At 42.0% G+C, this 23,169-nt stretch overlaps 2 protein-coding genes across 2 annotated transcripts; both read right to left on the bottom strand.

The window, feature by feature from the left end:
- Positions 1–2,231: 2,231 nt before the first annotated feature.
- On the bottom strand, positions 2,232–22,125 carry LOC134661840 (paramyosin, long form). Its single transcript, XM_063518047.1, has 16 exons — positions 21,923–22,125; positions 21,795–21,851; positions 20,788–20,874; positions 19,530–19,696; positions 18,545–18,782; positions 18,039–18,158; positions 16,501–16,767; positions 15,305–15,551; positions 13,260–13,387; positions 9,851–9,963; positions 6,908–7,097; positions 6,306–6,440; positions 4,825–5,019; positions 3,964–4,059; positions 3,510–3,791; positions 2,232–2,968 (listed from the first exon to the last, which is right to left on the bottom strand). Exons 1-16 carry the CDS (start codon positions 22,031–22,033, stop codon positions 2,771–2,773), a joined length of 2,631 nt encoding a protein of 876 aa, XP_063374117.1. The 5' UTR covers positions 22,034–22,125; the 3' UTR covers positions 2,232–2,770.
- LOC134661839 (paramyosin, short form-like) lies at positions 7,848–8,858 on the bottom strand. Its single transcript, XM_063518046.1, has one exon. The coding sequence runs from the start codon at positions 8,739–8,741 to the stop codon at positions 7,848–7,850; it is 894 nt and encodes a 297-aa protein (XP_063374116.1). The 5' UTR covers positions 8,742–8,858.
- Positions 22,126–23,169: the final 1,044 nt, after the last annotated feature.

Here is a 23,169-nt window from a genome sequence, read left to right as displayed (position 1 = left end):
CCTTGTTATTCGCGGCGAGAATGGGATTCTGAAGCTTTCAATAAAAAGACCATAGATGGTAGGATCCTAATAGATTGCTATGTGCTATTCGCTACGTGCACGACTTACGCAACCTTTCTAGCATCCGCAACTCTAGGGGAAAACGTCAATTTACTACATCTTATAAAACTACTGAACGGATTTTCACACGATTTTCATCTATCAATAGAGTGATTCTTAAGGAAGGTTTAGGTATATAATTTATTAAGGTTTTGTAATAGTGGAAATATGACCATGTTATCGGAAAAAACACGCTGGCTTAGAGCTTTAATCGAAAACGCTGCCTAATCCGTTTGAGCTATAACATTTATGGTGGGGTTGTCTCTCTTTCATGGGTCTACAAAAAAGTCCGCGATGGTGTATGTCTATCTAACTATAACTTACTATACCCATTCTTAACTTCTAGAAAAAGATCACATAATGTGGCATTTGCAAAACTTTTTATACGGATGCAGCATCAATTATTATCAAAATAATTATGTACGTTAGTTAATTACGTTAAGAATTTCATACAGATTACAATGGTTCTTTACACCATACAATCGTAAATTAAAGTTCCAGTTCGAGCCATACCTTTTTTAGTTCCAATTTTCACCACCGCATGCGCTGCGATCGCTTTACTTACCCCCACCATGTACTTCGCACGTAGCCAATACGCGTGCGTCCGTGAGGGACAAACAATGCGACACTATGATTGCTTGAATTTATTTGTTGCCCACCATAATCCATACTAAATTTACGGTGGGGAATAAAAAAATCGGCCAAGTGCGAGTCGGACTCGCAGTACAAGGGTTCTGTACATTAAAGTCCGACTCACGCTTGGGTGCACATTTCTAATAGGTTTTCCTGTCATCTATAGGTAAAGAACTATTTTGTGTATTTTTTCCAAAATTTTAGACCCAGTACTTTCGGAGATAGAGGGAGGGGGGGGGGAATAGGCTACATTACTAATTTTCATTTATGGTATCAAACGATTGGGTTTGTTTTTCAAATGTCTATATGGGACCCATTGCATTAAAGCAACACAAAAGTCAGAAATTATAGTCAAAGTCCGACAGTCGCACTTCACTCGCGAAACGCCCCTGACAAAAGGGTTTCGTGACGTCAAGGTCACTGAGATCCCATCTTGTAGTATGGACAAAACAAGAAAATATAGTTGCTTGCTATACAATATTTTTTTGGATAAAATGTAAGGAATCGAATGGTACCCTCATTTTAATCGTTTTTGGAAGTTAAAAGAAAACTTACTTTTTGAATCTTTCATGTCCTGTATGTTTGTAACATGTCCGTATTTTATTTTAATATCAACATTATTGTGATAAATTGCTCATTTGCTATCTATTTTACTAGATTTTGTTATAAAATTCAACATGTGTCATCATCCCTATTTTTTTCTTGTCATGGTCATTTTTGCCTATTTTCTTGAATAACTGCTAAACTATTTTTTCCTTTTGAGGTACGGAACCCTAAAAATGTGAGACTGTGACAAGGACAAACAATAATAGCGCTTTCGCTGCTACTCTTACTGAAAGATACATAAGACTATCCCGTTCGGTCATTTCCCCGCCACCCCTAAATGGCTGATCCAGTTATATACTTAGATTCATGAAAAAGACACCAAGATTGTTTACCTTTTTCTAACGAAGTATAGAACCTTTCATAAGCCAAATAAGGTAGCACTTCTTTTGTTCCATTGCTTTTTCAAACAAACGTAATTCAACCCAATTTACTATGCAAAGGTTCAATTAAAAATAGGAAACATAGGGGGCCATATAAGGATAAATGTGACGTCCCACGGATAAAGGTACATTATGGCCTTTGGCGCTTACGCTATTATTAACGCCGCTCCGCCGCCGCGCGCTATTATTATTGCGGCGCTATGCGATGTAAGCGCCAAGTGCCATAAGGTACACCTATATCCGTGGGACGTCACAAATGTGCTAAAAAACCCATTCTTGTTGCGGCTTGATGAATACAAATAGCAGCTGCGATGCTGTCAATATGCGTCGCCCCTTATGGACTAGGGAAATTAGGGAGGGATAGGAAACGGACCATTTCCGTTTCCGTAATTACTTTTCCAAATATACACAAACTCGAATTGCTATAAATGTTATATTTAATCCGTGTGAGCTTATTTCTATTGTTTTTCAATAAAAACAAGTAAAAACTCCAAACAAAAATAAAAATCCAAGCCGTTTTGAACTTTTATTGCTTTTTTTGTTTCTATAACATAAATAGCATTTATTTTTAAATATTACAAGTTACAGTTACAAACGTATAGGCAAAGCACCATTAATAAATAATAATATAAAATAATCCATTTACATTAAACTACCGCGCGTAGCGCGTGTTGCCGGTATCCTTATATTAGAAAAATAGTGAAAAAAAAAGCTTTCATTGAAATTTGGTTCCTTTATTTGGTATTATTTAGCAAAATTTTAAAAATCTAGGGACGGGCGGTCAGCGCATGGCTATGTTGGTGCTGAGACACATTAGGGCGAGCGCAGGCGCGGAGCGCGCGTCCCTGTCCTGCGGACGACAGGTGGCGTTAGTACGAGGCGGGCGCCCCGCCGGCAATCTCACTTCATAGAGGATCACGTTATCACACGGTAGACAAGTCTCGCAAGCTGTCAAATCAGTATCGCTCGCCGTCCCGGCACGCTACTAACGCCATCTGTTACCCTATAAAACATTAAACGACTAGGCTTAACCCGACCGGCCAGAAATGCTGTTACTCCGTGCTGAGGGCGCGAGACTCCTGGACCAGGTAGACCTGGGAGCCGGGCACGGTGGAGGTGGTGACGAAGGTGCGGTGCTTGGCGCGGATGAGCGACAGGTTGCTCTCGGCGACGTCGGCGCGGTCCTCGGCGGCTTCCAGCTCGCGCTGGAATCGTCGTACCCGTGTGACGGTCTGCTGGGACATGCCCTCCTGCCAACGGAACAAAGGGTTATCGTAACATACTTTGGACACATTACAGTAAACACCAGCCAACCCCGTGATCACTTCTTGGATATTGATGAATCTGACTAAACCTACACACCAGAAGAAGCTTCAGCTCCTCTCTAAATTATTGATACGGACATCCTTGATATCCTCTGGCTCCATAATATTTAGAAACTTGGAGGATATAATCAAACGGAGACGCCATGTCTGTAATTTTCTGTACAAAACAGTCTGCCGATTTTTGCGGGGGAGGGGAACGTCAAATGTATGCGTAACGTAAAAATAGCCATGTCAGATAAACGTGTGTATGACCGTTGGCCGCCTATTTTCGACAGAGGGGAAAGCCTGTTAATGGCTACTCCGTTTAGTTGTATCCTCCAAGTTTAGAAATGATCAGTTTCAATTTAGATACAACCCAAGGAGCAATCGAGGTTGATTTGCAAACAAGATAATATTTTCACAATGGATATCAAGGTAAAGTTTAAAATTCAGGATTCAAGCCCTAGAGTTCGTAAAAAGATCGTACCGATTCCGTCAACTGCCTCTTGTAGATGTTGACCTTCTGGGTGACCTTCTCCAACGAGTCCTGGAGCAGAGAGATGTTCTTCTGGTCCTCCTCGCACTGTATGACCACCTCCTTGAGCTGGCGCTCCTTCTTGCGGAGGATCTTGATGGTCTCCGCGTGCCTCCTCTTCTCCTCGTCGATCTCGAGCTCCATGTCCTTGATGCGAGCCTCGAGTTTGCTGATGATGCGCTTGCCACCGACGATGGCGTTGGTTTCCACCTCTTCCAAGCGGACGGACAGATTCTACAAGTTAGAAGACAATTTTAATGATTTAATGAGAATAATGGCGCGCCTTTACAAACCATATCTGTTTGATATCCCCAAAGGTTTAGGACAGTACTTAGCAATCTGGTTATGATCTGTATCAAAATTTAATGCTATAAGTTTAAGGTTAAATTCCATAAAAATTGTGTACCTTGACTTCAATCTCAAGAGACTTCTTGACGGCTTCGATCTTGACGATCCTCTCCTGTTCCTCGTGCAGGATCTCGACGGTGTGCTTCAGCTCGGTCTGTAAAAAAACAATGAGTTAGGGAGTCAGCGAATCAATAATAATACTTCACTCTTGCACATATGGTTCCCAGACAAACAACTATGAACACTCGCTTGAATCACGTATCGGATCTTGACAGACGAATCCTCCTAACTGAACTTTGTTATATCATGTAAGAAATTTTTGTTAAATATCACTTCAATAGGAATTTACTTTTAAGAAATCCTTTCTTAGTGGTCTAGACAACATTAGGACTATATGTTTCCAATTTGAAGGTCCTATTTACACTAAGGTCCTACGTTGTCTGTCAGTATTTAAGTAAATACACTATTTACAAATAATGGCAAAGGGTTCTTGGTACTCGATCGTCTAAGGATACCTGATTATGTATCCTAGAAGAAAAAAATAAGGTTCTTGGATTGGAACTAAATGGTTCCTTAACCATTTATCTTAGGAGAAAATAAAAAAAATCGGCCAAGTGCGAGTCGGACTCGCGCACGGAGGGTTCCGCGCCATCAACAAAAAATAGAGCAAAACAAGCAAAAAACGGTCACCCATCCAAGTACTGACCCCGCCCGACGTTGCTTAACTTCGGTCAAAAATCACGTTTGTTGTATGGGAGCCCCACTTAACTATCTATCTAGGAGCTATCACGGTTCGTGAGATACAGCCTGCTGACAGACGGACGGACGGACGGACGGACGGACGGACAGCGGAGTCTTAGTAATAGGGTCCCGTTTTTACCCTTTGGGTACGGAACCCTAAAAAATGGTGGTAACGCACCTGTACGCGCTGGTATCTCTCGTCAGCCACGCGCAGCTCGCGTGTGATCTCGTCGTAGTCGGCCGCGACGGCGGCCAGCTCCTGCTCGATCTTGGCCTTGCTGCTCGACAGGTTCACGTTGATGACGGTCAGCTCGTTGATGCGGAGCGTCGCCTCCTCGTACGACTGCTCCACCACGCGCTTCTGGCGGAGGGCCTGGACGACAAATCGGATTAATAGTACATTATTGTCGAGGTTCGGAAGTAGCTACTTGCTGGCTGAGGATTCGTTTTAAACGGACGACCTTGGGAGTCCGTTTAATTGAATCCGAAGCCAGCAAGTAGCCTTCCAGCCGAGTCATATATAGTGCTTTTCTCAAAAATGGTGCAAGAAATAGAAATTATTTACCGGAGCAACGGTCTAATTATCACAGAAAAAAGTAAAACCATTGAAAATATTTGCTTTGCCGCCTTTAAAAAAAAACGAAGTGTATTTTTCTGCTGAAAATACGCCAACCTATTTGAGACACCTAAATAGTCGCGGTACCAACATTATAATAATAAGTGCTGATCATCTGTTTGGCTGTTTAATTGGACCTATGCCTTCATTTGATATGGCCATTTCAACTTTTAAAAAGTTTGGAACTCGTTAAATAATGGAATTTGTATGCAACATTGCAGTCCCGAAATTAAGACTGCAATATTTTTAACTTTTTAATTTTTTGACTGACCATAAACTACGCACTTCGCGACCAATTTTTTAACCGGCAACGTCGACTTTGCCGTCCATTTTTGAGAAAAATATATAGTTTGTCAAAGGACTGTCATTTCAAACATAGATAATCATACTATCTTTGTTTTACACTAGTACTAGCACCCAAAAGAAAAGGATGAGTATACGAACACAAGAACGCTGTAAAAGGTTCGAAACGTCGGGATGTAGAATAAATTCAATATACGAGATATAATCCGTTTTAATAGTTTTATTTCATGAGTAACTATCGCGGTAAGCGATGACAATATTAGGATGAGTATAGTTTTTTTGGTTCTTATTTACTGGCAAATTGGTTTGACCAACTATATTATTTATGAGAGTAACTTCAGATTTTACAACAACAATGTGTACTCGTAGTTATTAGGGACGTAATTGATACCGTCAACAAATCAGTAACTACCTACAAGGTTTTATTGTTCGTACGTATGTAGATTGTCTTCAAAACTTGGGGACACATGGGAATATACCCCCACTGACAATCCAACCTCTAGACTGAGCTTAAGCCAATTCTTTCATGAAACCGATGCTGCCAAAAATACGGGGGTGCGGGGGGACGAGGTGAGCGAATCCCGTGCCGTGATTGGTCCGTTCAAAGACACGGACCAATCACGGCACGGGATTGACTCGAAGATGGATTAACGCTACCGTATGTGTGGCAGAGGGGGTAGCGCGACTATGCTATGTCTAGAGCTTGGATTGTCTGTGTATACCCCGGAAGGTATAGTTACCTGCTCGTAGTTGCCACGGATCTCCTCGACCTCGCCGGTGAGCGACTGTATCCTGCGCTGAGCGACTCCGTACTGGTCGAGGGTCACCTGCAGCTGCCTCTGCACTTCGTCGTAGTGGGTCTGGATCTCCGTCAACTGCCGAACAAATCGTGTTAAATCTTGCCAGTGTTGTGTTGGTGCTCAATGTTGTACACCAACATGACGTTTAGGACGTTCAAAAACAATGTTCAACTAGCTTTTGCTGCGAATTACTCTATTCCTCAATCTATTCGTATCCAAGGGCGTAGCCAGCCAGTGAACTAGGGGGTGGCGAATTGATAGGCCTGGGGGGGCAGAGGCCACAGAGGGGCATGCATTGTATGTAAAATTTTGAACTCCAGGGGGGGCAGCTGCCCCCCCCCCCTGCCTGTACCTGCCTACGCCCATGTTCGTATCTCCAGTAACTTTGTTTTAATTTATTTCATGTAACAAAATAATGCCATTACAAATAATTTATTTAAGAGAGACAGGATAGATTTTATACGGCTTTGTAGGCATGATGTCAACTTTGTTTAGTTTGAGTTTGGCTAGTTTTCTGCGTTATGTATGTAGACGTTAGTTACCTGCAGCGACTGCTTCTTGATGGTCTTCTGCAGGTCGAGGTTGGTCTTGTTGGCCACGTCCAGGGACAGCTCCAGCTCGGTGATCTGGATCTGCAGCTTCTTCTTGATGCGGGTCACCTCGGTCTTCAGCTTCGTCTCGGCCTCCACCACGCGCGCGTTCAGCTGCTCGATCTCGATGCTGGTCTGCTTGCTGGAAGGTACATTGGTTTAATAAGATGGGTTCTCGTCACCTTTTCCAACAGTTGGCGTAATATTTATTTGACATTGTTAATAATTTAGTTAATTAATCGATTGATTATAATCTTATACCTTTAAACGAGCAATTCTTGTTTATTTATATATATATTTATTTATTTATATATATATTTCGGGGATCTCGGAAACGGCTCTAACGATTTCGATGTAATTTGCTATATAGGGGTTTTCGGGGGCGAAAAATCGATCTAGCTAGGTCTTATCTCTAGGAAAACGCGCATTTTCGACTTATATGTTTTCCGAGCGAAGCTCGGTCACCCAGATATTGGTTTTTAAATTATGTATTGCTTGACATTTGTATAATTATAATCAATTGTTATTTTCCTACTTGACGATCATAATATAAATTCGTATAGATTAGTGTAAAATAATTTATATTGTAATTTCATTTTATGAAATAAATAAATCTATATCTAAATACTGCTTGCTTAACACACAATTTTACAATAAAGATGAATTGAATAAGTTGCGAAACAACGGCGTGTTGAACGATATGTTTTGTATAGGTACCTAAAAAAATATTCGATCGCCTAATGACAAAGATTTGCAATAACTATACTGCTCTTCCTCACTATGAAATTCACATTATCGTGAGTGTGATTGAAAGCTTAGAATTCCGAACTAAACTCTATTATATGTACATCTACACATGACTCAACTCTTTATTAACAAAGTCATTCAGTATTCACCTTGTGTCAATCATGATGCTCGTATTTAAGTGCTCGAACTGCCTCAAGGTTTCCTTAAGCTCACTCAAAGGTTTCAAATACGAGTCGTCTATAATAGGTATCTCTTGATGAACCATAACGAGACGTGTCCTTGGCGGGGGGGACACCGAGCGTCGGACGCACCTCACCGTTTCTTCACACATGCTTTCTACATGATTTCTAGCCATACTGGACACTTCACTCTCTGACATTATACTTTTCTTGACTCTATTAAAATTCCGATCGATCTGAGATTTTCTCGCTTGAGTATCCATTTTTCGTACGTACGCATTCGCCACATTCTGCCTGCTTTCATCTAACAGGGTCTGTGCGATAGATTTAGCTGATTTGCCTCTGTACATCAATGCTTTACCTTTCAATTCAGCACCGACGTTCTTCTGCTTGTCATAAAGCTCTAACTCCTTCTCGATCTCCTCCATTCTCTGTTTCTGCCTCTCGGCCTTAAACTTTTCCCTGTTAACTTTAGTCTTCTTCGCTTTTACACTAACACTTTCCACACCAACGTGCTTTGTGACGTTTGCCGCCGCCGCCGTGGCCACACACGTGAACGGCGCCCGCTTCGATATATCAAATTTGTTGAGGTCACGCTTCGCTTGCTCCGAAATTTCCTTAGATAACCTGGAGACGTCTTCGCTGGAATACGGCTGCACCGGTTTGTCGAACCGATATTTCTCCAACCCCCTCTCGTTGTTCCACGGCAAGTGCGGCGGCTTACTCGCGACCCCGTGCTCCTTGTCGGAGATGTAATCTATCATTGGCTGGTAGAAATTTATGCCGTAGCCATAGTTGTCTTCGTAGACAGCAGTGGGAGGGCGGTTCCATTTATAAGTGGCCACTTTAACCGGCGGCATAGTTGAGCAATAGTGGATCAATCGTCGGTTACCGATGAGTGAGTTGAGTTATCGAGAGCCGTGCGTCCACAGAGGCCGAGGTCGTAAAATTAGGTCCGCGAGCTACTCGGCGACGTCTTTTGTACAAATTAATCGGCAACGATGTGCCAAAATGCTAATGTGATCACCTATTTTGTGCACCAATAGGACGTCTTGTTAAATATAAATGGTATTCGTGCCAATAATTAGAAATAAATTCTACCGAGTCGCTTTTAGGTTTGTACCGGAAATATTCTAATAATTAATGGCTAATTCATGTTATTTCCTAACATTATTGATATCTTATTCGAGAGGACGGTCGCTGCATTAATTATGTTGGGTATTTGATGTATTGGTTCGATTTATATGTTTATTGGCTGTACCCCAATAAGATAAGTGTGTCATGGATGATGGCTGCATGCTCAGGTGACAGGCGTCAGTCATCGGGGAGGGAGGGTTATTGAGAGACGAAGCCCTTAGTTCCGAGTTGGCTCCCGTCTGGTACAGAGGGCTAGTGTTCCGTGTAAATGTTCGTAGTCTACTTTCTACGAGTTCAGCATGGGGCACAACCGATACCGGCACTCTCGTAAGCTTTCTGATTTCTATTATTTCTTGATTATATCTTTGTTTCCCATATTTCTGTGTGCTAATATTTAAAATCTATGGTAACATTAGAATATTAAGTATCCTGGTAGCTTATAATGTTTAGAGTCACAACAAAAATAATCTACAGCAGATATGTTTCTATAGCTTTGACCTTTGTACTCGTAAAACCAGTCATAATATATGTTTCCTCTCTCCCTTCCCACATTTCCAACCTCGATCTTAACATCAAACCAATACCTTTCTGCCTATCTTTGAACCAGCTTGATATGATTCTCTGTACAGGAATACAGTAACTAGGGCATCCGTGCACGCACAATAGAGGAACCAGTTATATACCAACCTGAAGACTGCTAGGACAAGCTGGGGTGGTTAGAGTAGCGCTAAACCGTATTTCTCGCAAAATAGGCACAAAGGCTGTCGATTTGTGAAAAATGCCCAGGACAACTAACTGATGATTCCCTATCTCATTCTATCCAAGGGCTTACCGGATGGCTTCGATCTCCTCGTCCTTTTCCTGCAGGCGGCGCTCGGCCTCGTGGCGGAACTGGCCGAGCTCGGCGGTCAGCCTCTGCGCACGCTGCTCCTCAGCCTTGCGGCCCTGATCACACAAAATAGACCTTCAATACATTGCGGTAAGAGCTACAGGAAATTCTTTGTTGAGGTCGGTTGCACTAAAACTTTTATTAGGGTGGTATGGAACCTGTCCAATTTATTAGTTTAATGTGTATTTGCGTCTCACATTTTGCTTAGTGAGAGAGTGAGACGCAATGACATTGGACCAAGAAATTGGACAGGTGGAATACTAAAGTTTGAAGTTTCATAGTTCCCCGTTGAGTTATAATCATCCGTCGCCATTGACCAGGCTCTTTTCCTAATTTTATTATATTTGGTTACCTACATATACTTAGTGCAGAATATTGCATGAAAATCATTGTTTTAGAGGCACATTTGAATATATAAATACTTTTACCGATTAGGTACGTAGTAGAATTTATGAACTACTACCTATTTATATTTCTGGAATATAACAATTTCATTTCATTTCATTAATGTTTCTAAATACACGTGCGATTATGGCAGGTCGAACTATGGCAGTATCGTTATTAATGGCACTAAATATCAACTCTTGAAGTCATAAGATCATATATTAGTTTCAACTAATGTTTGCTTGAAACGTGGAATCATTAATCATGGGTCTGGCCACAAGCGTACATTAGTTAGTGGTGTAAATGTCCGCGTGGGTTTCAGAAATCACCAGGAGCCATGTTTACTGTCTAAATAGTTTGCCAAAATACTAAATTACTCATTCTCCATAAGGGCTGATTTAGACGGCGCGCGAACTCGCATGCGATTTTAGTTACATTGCGGAGTGTTGGTTACGTCCAATTCAACCGACCGATCAAAACCCGCAATGTACTGAAACTCGCATGCGAGTTCTCGCACCGTTTCAATAAGCCCTAGGGCACATTTACACGGTGCGAGATCTCGCATGCGAGTTTAATTACATTGCGTTATTTGATCTATTGGCTAAATTGATGTAACCTCAATGGTCCGCAATGTAACTAAAATCGTATACGAGATCGCGCGCCGTCTAAATGAGCCATAAAGCTCACGGTCCAACCTATAATATGTTCTTATTCAGTTCGATGAAACTTAAATCATATTTAATTGGAGCAGAGTAGCATTTGTTTTGTTCCATTTAATTTTTAAAGTAAGCAATATGACATTTATTCCTAACACTATAGGTTCAAAATGTTCAAATATCAGTAGACATTTTTGGATATCACATTTGTATGGCCCTTTACTTGGAGGATACAACTAAACGGAGTAGCCATTAACAGGCTTTCCCCTCTGTCGAAAATAGGCGGCCAACGGTCATACACAATGTATGGACTGACGTTTATCTGACATGGCTATTTTTACGTTACGCATACATTTGACGTTCCCCTCCCCCGCAAAAATCGGCAGACTGTTTTGTACAGAAAATTACAGACATGGCGTCTCCGTTTGATTATATCCTCCAAGGCCCTTTACGATGATAAAATATCCATAATTATGCTTTGCGAATTCATGAATTCCGTGTACCATTAGTATTTAGCAATGCGAATATAATAATTTGTCTTAAGTATAACGATAAAGTTTGATATAGGGATGCGGCTGTAGATTACTGTGGACAAATGTCGAGGTGACTCAGTAGAAATTTGATCTATTAAAGTCGGAGCAGAAACAACTTGGTCCGACGTCCGACTAAGAGTGTTTTCATGTCCAACCAGGGGCCCGTTTCTCAAAAGCTTGTAACTTGTAATACAAGCGGATGTCACTTTTTGACAGCCTTTGTTAGAAAGGGACTTCCACTTGTATTACAAGCATATTACAAGTTACAAGCTTTTGAGATACTGGCCCCTGATATCGGATGTCTGATGATCCTTGGAGAAAAGCAGCTGCTAGAGAGTGCCCTATGACATCAAGTCCTTCTTTTTTGGTTTAAGCTCATCTTTTAAATAATAAACATTTAAACAGTGAACAAATAAACATAAAAACGCGCTTTTAATATTTTTACTTGTTGTATCCGCCTTCGATTTCGGATCAGACAATCTGAAAACGCTCTAACAAGTAGTACCTATATTTCTGGTTAGGCTACAAGTGAAAATGAGAACATTTATACTACTAACATTTAATAACTAGGCCTCTTGGTATTTATCTCGACGTGCGTATAAATAACTAAAGAACAAGGTAGGAAACCTGGCAGCGACGAGTGATGTAGCAATTTGTGACTGCCGCCAAGCTATCGTTAGCCGTGTACTAAGTCGCTATTATAAATTAGCTGTCAATTTCATTGTCTAATTCCCTACAAAATATTGATAGCAATTTTCGTCCTATAGCACAGAATAAATAATAGTACTAAGCACAGGAGACTCACTCTCTAACAAAACGCGTCTGTTACGATCAGCACAGATATGGCCGCTAGGTGGCGACAGCGCCACGCGCGGCTTATGACTTTCCCCAAAATTGGGGCCGAACGGATGTACTTTTAGCTACCTGTAGCAAAGCGATGAAATCGCGGAGTGAGACACGCCTGCCTATAGCCCATAGTCTAAAACATGGTCTTCTCTTCCCAGAGTGATACAAGCCTACGTCACAATAACATTGCCACTTTATATAGCGCTATCGCATATTATCATATAGCGCTGTCGCATGATGACGTAGGCTTGTGTCAGTCACGTGGTCAAGGTCAAGTCGGAAGAGAGTACCAGGCGGAGTATATTATTATACCATGCTATAGCCCTAAGTCCTATCCGTTTTCCTTTCTTTGGAACAATTCGAACTATGTATAACAGTTTTGAATGATTCACGGTTAGGTCTGATTTAGACGGCGCGCGAACTCGCATACGATTTTAGTTACATTGCGGACCATTGAGGTTACATCAATTCGGCCGACCGATCAAACGACGCAATGTAATCAAACTCGCATACGAGTTCTCGCCCCGTCTAAATGAGCCCTTAGTTTCACTAGACTCATATCGACTGCGTTGACTGCGTCGAAATATCGGGAGCTCGTAAACAATACAAAATGTAATGACGGTTCATATCCCGGTCGATATAAGTCTAGAATAAATTTAAAAGTGGAAAAATTACTGTCTTGGATGAGACTTGAACTCACGGCCTCTGGCCATCCAGCACCCAGCCGTGGCCCAGGCCCAGACGTGGCATTCAGGCCGTGAGTTCAAGTCTCACACAAGGCAGTAATTTTTCCACTTTTAAATTTATTCTAAGCTTAATAGCATCGGTCGCAGACGCTTCTGCTTGTTAAAAATTAAATTTATATAAGTCTAATTGGAACTATTCCGGACCGGGTATGACCCCTGGGAGACCCCTGGGTTAGATGATACTCACGGCCTCGGCTTCCTTGTAGGCGGCAGTGAGTTCCTCACGCTCGTTCTCGAGACGGCGCAGCTCGATCTCGAGCTCGTGGAGACGGCGGGTCAACTCGGTCACGGTGGAGCGGGCGTCGTGCAACTCGTCTGCAATGGGAACGTCACGTCACACAACGGTGCAAGTCAGTGGCGTAGCAAGGCGTGGGCGAAGTGGGCCGTCACCCCAATGATTTATAACTCAAGATAGGTTATAGGCGTTCCAAAATTGAAGCGCTTACCTTGCGACAAATTGGACAAGTTGCCTTTAGTCGCGGCTGGACAAGCGAGAAATGTGCACGTGCTAACGAGCTCCCGGACACCGAAAGAGAAAGAGACGACCTTATGTTTAACAACCAGTGTGACAAAGACGGATGGAATAAGAAAATTAATCAAAAATAACAGATTTCTTCGTAGGCACAGAAATAAATATGGAAGTATTTTTTGTGCTCCTCAAGTATGAGTATAACATATCTATGGTTATATAATATCATTGCGTCACCCACGGCCTCGCGCAACAAGAGGGGCCTCGCGCCAGGCAGTGAAATAAAAGGGCCTCGCAGATGCGATTTCTTCGTCCACGGCTAGATTAGTTCATGCTACGCCACTGGTTGCAACAGACTTTGTTTAGAATGTGTGTGTGTGTGTGTGTGTACATCCAATTCATGCACAATTAAAAATATAACTCCTACCTATAGAATCTCCTACCTATAGGCACTGATATCAAATTTTAAGTGTGTAGCCAAGTCAAGACTCCTAGCACATGATTGACGCGACAGTATCTCGCGGCGAGATAGACTACCCATTCCTCTTTTATTAACAGTTAGAAAAAGACGGGTATACTATCTCGCCGCGAGAGACTGTCGCGCCAATCATGTGCTAGGGGTGCTGACTTAGCTACACACTTAAAACTTGATATCAGTGCCTATAGGTAGGAGATGCCGGCAGCTCCTTTGGCTTAATGCAACTTTTCTTTCTAATGTATAACTTTTATTTGTTACGAATGATTTTGGCTTTTATTTATTTGTTGTTGTTGTTTACATAAATTATTTGTAAGCTTTTCACTGTTATTTTGATCTACAGGTATTTGAAAAACGAGACGAGTAGAAAGTAGAAGTCAGCGTGCTAGTCAGGCGACGGAGACCGGCTGAAGGGAAACTGGTAAGGTTCGTTTGTTCTTACAAATTATTTTCTTGTTTTGATTTCATAATCTGTTGTCATCACAGCTTGGTGTAGCTATGTGATTTGATTGTTAGAAGGAAATTTGGCTTGGCGAGTGACAAATTTTACAAAGTAAAGGGGACAGGAATGAACTATGTATATTTTCACACCATTACTGTACGTAGCGTTTTTATATTAGACGATAAAGGCTAGACTACCACGTATTGAAACTACTCTTAACTTAACTCTTTAGTTGCCAAAGACTTTAGCTGGCACTCGCGGCTACAGCCCAATATCAATCTTCGTGCATTCCGACAAGGTTCAAAATGACGCGCCGCGCACGATACGCGTGGCGTTCAAAGAGTTATTTCAAAATAGCATAGATAGACGCCAATGACAGGCAGTTCAAACAGCGAATGTTCCTGACAGCTCCGCGACGACATTACGCAACTGGCGACGGCGGCAGCGACAACCATAGGTGTGAACGAAAGGTCCGATCGCGGTGTCTCGCTAAAACCTATCACTGCCGCCATCGCAAGTCGCTCAATGTCGTGGCCGAGCCTTGATTGGCTGGTAGAAATTTATAGCCGTAGCCGTAGTTGTCTTCGTAGACCGCAGTGGGATGGCAGTTCCATTTATAAGTGGCCACTTTAACCGGCGGCATAGTGGCAGGTCGTGTAACTCACCGCACAGTTTCTTGTTCTCGCGCGCCAGCACGTCCTTCTGCTCCCTGGTCTTGTCGAGCTCGTGCGACACGCGCTGCAGCTCGGTCTGCTTGTTGCGCAGGTCCCGCTGCGACACCTCGTACAGCTGCACCGTCTCCTCCAGGCGCGACTTGATCTCATAGTGGCAGGTCGTGTAACTCACCGCACAGTTTCTTGTTCTCGCGCGCCAGCACGTCCTTCTGCTCCCTGGTCTTGTCGAGCTCGTGCGACACGCGCTGCAGCTCGGTCTGCTTGTTGCGCAGGTCCCGCTGCGACACCTCGTACAGCTGCACCGTCTCCTCCAGGCGCGACTTGATCTCGATGTTCACGCGCTCCAGCTGCTCGGTGCGCTTCTGCAGCTCCCGAGCGGTGCCGTTGGCCTTCTCGAGGTCGATGATCAGCACCTCCACCTGGGGACGGAATGGTCAGTATACTAATCCGATGAGATTTTGTCACAGTCGTCTAAACTAAATTATTGTTTTTTTAGAATCTTCGCCAAGGGCCGATATAGACAATTTGCATGGGAACTGCACGCTGACTGACGCCGACTGCAACGTCGGCAGTTCCCATACAAGTTGGTCGGTTTGCAGTCCGTCTATACCGGCCCTTAGTTTATAACTCAGGTTTTATCGCTACTACTACAACTTTTATCAAGTCAAACTACTATCAAAATCAGAGCTTTAAACTTGATCGTATGAAAAATTCAATATTCACACGGATACAGAATTACACCAATCATAATAATCACCGATTATATTTCCGAAAACAGGCAGGACTTTATTTCACTAATATAAAAATAATTGATATTTTCCTAAGAATTCTTGGTTCACCATCACCATGTGTTAGTAAAATATATAGTCTCCTAAGTCCCAATGTCTTTTTAAAACAAAAAAAAAATCTATTCGATTTTTTACTTTAATGAAATAAAAGGTTCAAAATTAAAAACTGCAAAAACGATGCTGGGATTTAGAAAGATAAACTTGGTCAAGCAGATCTTGTCAGTAGAAAAAGGCGGCAAATTTGAATAACTCTACATTTTAATCGCTCGAAGGCATATCGTCCCATAGAAAATTTGAATTTCGCGCCTTTTTTACTGACAAGATTTGCTTGACCAGCCATAGTTACCTACTTTTTTTTTATGATATAGGAGGCAAACGAGCAGACGGATCACCTGATGGTAAGCGATTACCGCCGCCCATGGACACCCAAGGGTTGCAAGCGCGTTGCCGGCCTTTAAGATGGGAGTACGCTCTTTTCTTGAAGGTTTGAAGGTCGTATCGGTCCGGAAATACCGCAGGCGATAGTTCATTTCATCACCTACTTTACTTCAATTGAACGAACATAACAATGACCCCTCACCTCGCTCTGCAGGCGCGACTTCTGCTTCTCAACATTGTTGATCTTGACGATGAGGGTCTCGATCTGTTCCTCCTGCTCCTGGATGCGGATGGAGTACTTGCGCCGGAGCTCCTCGATCTCCTCGGCGCGGGCGGAGGCCTCCGCCTCGAACTTGGACCTCCAGTGCTGGACCTCGCCGTTGGACTTGACCAGCTGGCGCTCGAGGTCCAGGCGCGCTTCGGATTCCTCCTCCAGTTGCACGCGGACGGACTCCAGGTCGATCTCAACCTGATTCAAAAACAAACACGGGTCAATATAAGAATGTCATACTAAGTACTTTGTCTTTTTAGGGTTCCGTAGCCAAATGGCAAAAAACGGAACCCTTATAGATTCGTCATGTCTGTCTGTCTGTCCGTCTGTCCGTCTGTCTGTCCGTCCGTATGTCACAGCCACTTTTCTCCGAAACTATAAGAACTATACTGTTGAAACTTGGTAAGTAGATGTATTCTGTGAACCGCATTAAGATTTTCACACAAAAATAGAAAAAAAACAATAAATTTTTGGGGTTCCCCATACTTCGAACTGAAACTCAACATTTTTTTTTTCATCAAACCCATACGTGTGGGGTATCTATGGATAGGTCTTCAAAAATGATATTGAGGTTTCTAATATCATTTTTTTCTAAACTGAATAGTTTGCGCGAGAGACACTTCCAAAGTGGTAAAATGTGTGTCCCCCCCCCTGTAACTTCTAAAATAAGCGAATGATAAAACTAAAAAAAATATATGATGTACATTACCATGTAAACTTCCACCGAAAATTGGTTTGAACGAGATCTAGCAAGTAGTTTTTTTTAATACGTCATAAATCGCCTAAATACGGAACCCTTCATGGGCGAGTCCGACTCGCACTTGGCCGCTTTTTTGAACTGCTTAGGTTATAAAAGAAAAATAAGTGTATACCTAACCAAACATTTGGTATTTTTTAAACAATACGTCTCAATTTTAACCCCTAACATATGCGTTCTATTTCTTAGTTCTTGATAAATATGAAAATTTATGAAATTGATCGTTTTCAGACAGCGAAAAATTTCTCGACTTCATTTCAAAGTCGTCTAGCGTTTACTCTGTTTTGTTGTAATTGCCGCTGTGTTGCATTGCATCTTTCCGAGAAACGAAAATAATATCTTAAAAAATATACATATTTGTTTTTTACACATTTTGTAGGTCATTGTTTTTTTTATTGAGCACAATTGCGGAGTTTACAGCCGCAAGAAGGTTGTAACTTGTTCGGGAAAATGAATTATACATAAATGCAGTTAGCCAGTTACGTTTTCACGGCTGAAATACTACAACACATTATTATGCTTTAATATGCAGAAAATTTAAGCCCATAGGGTCTCTCCTCTGTGGGGAGGAAGCAAAAATTACACAATCACACTTATTTGATCGACTCATTACCGAATACTAAATAGTTAATTAGATTTTTTGTTATTTTTAATGTCTTTTTGTACAATAAAGAGTTTACTACTACATACTACTACTTAATGAGTGAAGTACCTGGTGCAGAGTGGCTTCAAGCAGAGAGCGCCTCCTGTCTTCATCTTCGAGGCGGCGGCGCGCGTCCTCGAGCTGGCTGGCCAGCTGGCTCTTCAGGTACACCACATTCTCGATGTTCACCTGAAAACGTACAGGTTAATGTTAGGAAAACTGCCAATCTGACACTTTTAAGGCGCATTTAGACAGTGCGAGTGCGAGTTCGATTGAATTGGTTGTACCTTTTTGGATGATTGTATTATTGTATGAAGTGAAAACTGAGGTGCGTTAAAAGTTACAGCTGGTACTCCTCCTGGCCAAGGTCAGTGAGATGTAGAATTAACATTCGTTTTCAAATGTTGCTACGGCTTCAAACTGAATTTATTAAAAAAAAAACATTTTTTTATCTTCATCATTAGGTTTGGTTAAGTTTGCTCTGTAACAAACAATTTAGTATTGACTTGTCTTCCACAAGTCAACAGTCGATGAAAAATTGTCAAAATTGTATAATAGGTAAATAGAATACACACCTTAAGGTCCTGAACTTCCTTGATGAGTTCAACATTCTCCTGGGAGAGGCGCTGCTTGTGGGAGGTGATGTCGACGATGGTGCGGTTCAGCTCCTCGATCTTGATGTGCAGCTCGCTGATGGACACCTCGAGCCTCTCGCACTGTTTCACCACGGTGATCTTCTCCTTGCTCACGTTCTCCACTTGGGCCAACAGCTCGTACACTTCAGCCTGGAACTTGGACTTCTCCTTCTCGGCTCTGCCGGCAAAGAAATAAGACCATGCAGTGGACGTTCGAAACTACACAAATACAAGCCGCTTCCGTATTACATGTGAATTTTATCATGTCACTCTGATATTTGCGACGTCGAAACATTTCTATAGCTGGTCAACCAAATCTTGTCAGTAAAAAAGGCGCGAAATTCAAATTTTCAATGGGACGGTATCCCTTCGCGCCTACATTTTTCAAATTTGCCGCCTTTTTCTACTGTCAAGATCTGGTTGACCAAGTATATAAACGAATAGTTTTAGTTAATGTATAATTTTCGTGACAGTAGAATTTGATAATTTCCTATTGTACTCGTGGCTATTGTAGGTAAGTACTAAAGTAAAACCTAACAAGAACCAAACTCGAGTATGTTTCTTTCTACAACCTCATTAAATTTAAATTTTGGCACTAACTAGGTTTTACTCCCACGCCGGTCAATGGCTTTATTCTGTTTTCGGAAACGCTTGTATTTGAGTGTTCTGTATTATAAAGGATGATTGCATGAAAAATCGCTTAGCTCGCATATTCGCACGGCAATAGGAACTTAATCTATACAATGGACACAACATGCGGTTAAGGCACAATGAAATCGGGATGTGTTATAGAAGAAGAATAAATGATCATCAGGTTTTTGAAAAAAGATTATGCATTTGCATTCTATAAATAGAATAGAAATGGTACAAATGCGCACTCTGATTTCTGTGATGATACACTAAATCGTCAAGAGTGTTTCCTCACCTGGCTTTGCCTTTGGTAAGCTGGTCGATTTGTTCCTGGAAGTCGACCACGATCTCCTGGTGCTTCCTCTTGAGGAGATGCGCCGTCTCTTCCGACTCCAGGTGGACATCTTCCAATAGTTTGCGGAGCTTGGTCAACTCGGTGTCGCGTTTCCTGTTGATCTCGAACTGAAAATGTACAGGTCCATTTCAAAATACACCCTTAAGTTACGGGTGTATTGAAACAGCGAAGACTTGGCACATACACTGCACTCTATTTGCTATTAGGAACTTTTCTTGAGAAACTTGTAAACATTAAAATATGTACATACCTATTTACGACTTGTTTGAAGTATCAGTAATAAAAAAAAGGTTTTTGGGGCCAGTTTTGTTTTTGTAATTTATGTAGGCAGATTTGTTGGAAGTTTAATTAGGTATTTTTTATTGAATTAAGATTATAATATATACTTCTATAATTATGGAGTAGAATGTATGCACGTAGTCTTAATACTGTCATTAATCCTTCGTCAGGTTAAAAAGTGGAAAGGCATAAAGGTTGCCTATTTTTTTAATTCTAATCATTATGTGGGTGTTCACATAGGAATGTTCTGTAAGAGTTATTTGATTACTGTTAGATATGTAAATATTTACTTAATAGAACACTCATATACCTATATACAAAATTGTATGGACAACATTCTTAATTTAAATATGTATATGGATTATTCTGCTTTATCTTTTCTTGTCCTTTGCCTTTCCACTATTTATACGCGAAAGCTTTAAAAAATAGGTTTGATTTCCTGTGTGACCTGAAAATTAAAAGAAATTATATCGCCAAGCAATAACAATATCGCATTTGCAGAATGAAATATCGCAGCGCATAAATACATAAGTTTTTGACGAAATTATTAGCATACCAATAGTATACTAATAATTGCGTGACACCACAATTCACGTAGGCGGTAATATACAGCGGCAACCGGGATGTCTTCGTTTCTTATGAACTGTCTTAGTCTTCAGACTGTATGTTTTCTTTCTTTTAAATCTTCGTCTTATGCTTGTAAATAGTTTTTCTTGTTATTCCAGTCAACACTTACTTTAGAAAGTAAATATTTTTAATCGTCCCATTTTCTGTTTTTACGTTTGCTTCCGAGTTCATTGGCGTCTTCTTTGACTTTTAGTTTGTTGTCCGTTTCAGTATCTTCATGGTTTATGGTTTGTTGAACATTAGCTAGTAAACAGTTTATGATAACCTATGGTGAATATTGTTTTTTATTTACCTGACTCTCAGCTCCGCCTTCAGCTTCCTCCAGCCTCTCGGACAGTTGGATGACTTGCACGCTCAAATCTGCCTTTTCCCTCTCGATCTGTTACATGAAAGAAGGTGCGAATGATATCTTGTTCTTTGTATAACCTGAATATTCACCACATATATATACTTTAGTACAGTTAGTAATGCAGGGAAGTAATTGGCAAACATGACGAATATTATGAAAACATGAAAATGAAGAAAATTTACATTTCGAACTATAATGAAAACTGTGATTAGTCCATGGTAACAAGAGCTGATTTCGAAAGTTTTCATGAGAATTATTTATGTATAATACCTACATGAAAATATTAAATTAATCATAATGGGTTTCCCGTATTAATAAAGAACCGGTAAAGTCAAACTAACAAAAATATACGAATCAATTCATTAATGATATAGTTATTAAGAATTATATAACGTTACGTACATATAACGCACTTCGTAGAATTTATAAAGACTGTCGCTATGACTAAGTCGGATATTTTTGTCAGTCTATTATTACATTTAAATATTGTGGCATTCTCCGAACATCATTTGGCCCAGTTTCAAAAGTGTCTCGAGCGAGAAGTAGAGATTTGTGAGAATGCTTTCGCTACGTCTATTTTTATCCGCGGTTCACACAGCGCAGGAGTTACGCGAGCAGTTCACTGCAGCATTCAAAAATAGATAGCGCAAACCGATCCGATGACGAGATATGATGAGGTACCGATGATATTGAACTCACTTCCAAATGTTACTCATATCCAAAGCACTTTTCAAGACACTTAGTCACACTTTAAGATTTAAGTACTTATGTTAAAAAAAAGCACAAAATCCGTTAGTACACGTTAGCTGGGCGGGGCACCGAGGGTGGCGCGATTTTCCAAGGGTGCAAAGCTTGCGAACGAGGGCGGCTTATTAATAGAGCCGCCCCGCCCACTGCGCGCGCGCCCGCTTTGGCCGCGCGCGCGCGGATCACGTTTCGGCCGCTCTTACCCTCTGACGCAGCTCCCTTTCGGATTCCAGATCATCTTGGAGGAGACGGATCTTGTCCTGAAAAATACAACATTATAGTATCCGCAAACACTATCACAGCACTGCACTGGTTGGTAAACGGGCTGTACCTCCAGCCTGGAGAGAGCACTCAGGTCGGCGGTATACTCGATGTTCACGTCGGTGGTGCCCCCACCGCTGCTGCGGTAGGTGTACTTTGAGGACTTCGCCACGGCGGACATTGTCGCTGGTCGGGATCGGTCGGCACTCGGCAGTCGGCGCTACGTTACCGGTCGGGCACCGTTCGACTAGTGAGAGCGGGCGGGCTGGACAGCGCGCGAGCGCTGCTCGCCCCTCCCCCGCGGGCCGCGCGGCGCCCGCGCCGGCTCCAGGGCGGCCGGCCGGCTGGAGCGCGCGGATCGTGTTACCACCCCCGCGCGCCCCCCCCTCTCGGCCTTTTATAGACACGCCCGCCTTCCCGTCCGCAGTTCTCTTTTATTTGTTTTGACCAAAAAGTTTTTGGCGAAACCCTTTTCAGTCCGGTTCAGAGATGTGCAGCGACGCGGGATCGGTTTCTTTAGGTTCACCGCCCGACTGAGTCTCTGCGGAACCACTTGTAGCACATTCATCATTTATAAAGCTAAACAACATTAAGAAGAGCTGGTCGTTGTTCAAGGTCGCGGGAATGATTCTGATGCGCGGGCGCTGGGAGTAAACAAACGAGTCCAGCTCCCGGATTCCCGTCGATCCCTGGCACTCACTAAATGCCACCAACCTTCTGAACTTAGCAATGAACTTCCTGCACTCTTTGATTGTCTCCCTGATATGTTTACTAACATTAATCAAATCTAAATTTAACGGGTGGTAATAATCTGGGTTTATAGCCGACTTGGATGACTGTAATTGAGCTGTTGTAGCGCTATTGCTTATATTATTACCCGATAATACTGTATGTATATTTTACAAATAGGTGAATAAAAATCGTAGACTGGCGATCAAAGCTTTTTTGCCCGATACCTGTTTTAACAGTGTTTTTAAGAAAATCAACTCCAAACCCCTTAGAGGCGAATTAAATATGGGTATTTCGTACCTTGTCACTATCAAGTCCGAGTTTAAGAATAGGTATCGGGCTAGAGAGATAAGGTACGCACTGAACCTAAACTTTATGAAAAAGTAACTTAATAAAATGATTTCTCAGGCTGTAAACTCACGACATCAACATCAGTTCACGACGGACAGCCGGCGTATGGTGCTTCTACCTTGTAAAAACTAGATTATGGAGACTATAAGTAAGAAGACTAAAGTCCTCGACCCGTCACGAATGTTCTCGGCAATAAGCCGGACCCCGTCACCTCGGCCTCCGCCTCGCGCATCATCT

This window comes from Cydia amplana, chromosome Z (assembly GCF_948474715.1).
Source record: "Cydia amplana chromosome Z, ilCydAmpl1.1, whole genome shotgun sequence".
Taxonomy (NCBI): domain Eukaryota; kingdom Metazoa; phylum Arthropoda; class Insecta; order Lepidoptera; family Tortricidae; genus Cydia; species Cydia amplana.
Note: the sequence above shows the minus strand (reverse complement) of the source record. Positions and strands in the feature narration are given on the sequence as shown.

Coding starts and splice junctions, on each gene's coding strand:
- LOC134661839 (XM_063518046.1), bottom strand. CDS start 8,741: ATGCCGCCGGTTAAAGTGGCCACTTATAAATGGAACCGCCCTCCCACT.
- LOC134661840 (XM_063518047.1), bottom strand. CDS start 22,033: ATGTCCGCCGTGGCGAAGTCCTCAAAGTACACCTACCGCAGCAGCGGT. Junction 19,697..20,787: donor AAGGCGGAGCTGAGAGTCAG/GTAAATAAAAAA, acceptor GTACATTTTCAG/TTCGAGATCAACAGGAAACG. Junction 18,783..19,529: donor CTTACCAAAGGCAAAGCCAG/GTGAGGAAACAC, acceptor CTTTGCCGGCAG/AGCCGAGAAGGAGAAGTCCA.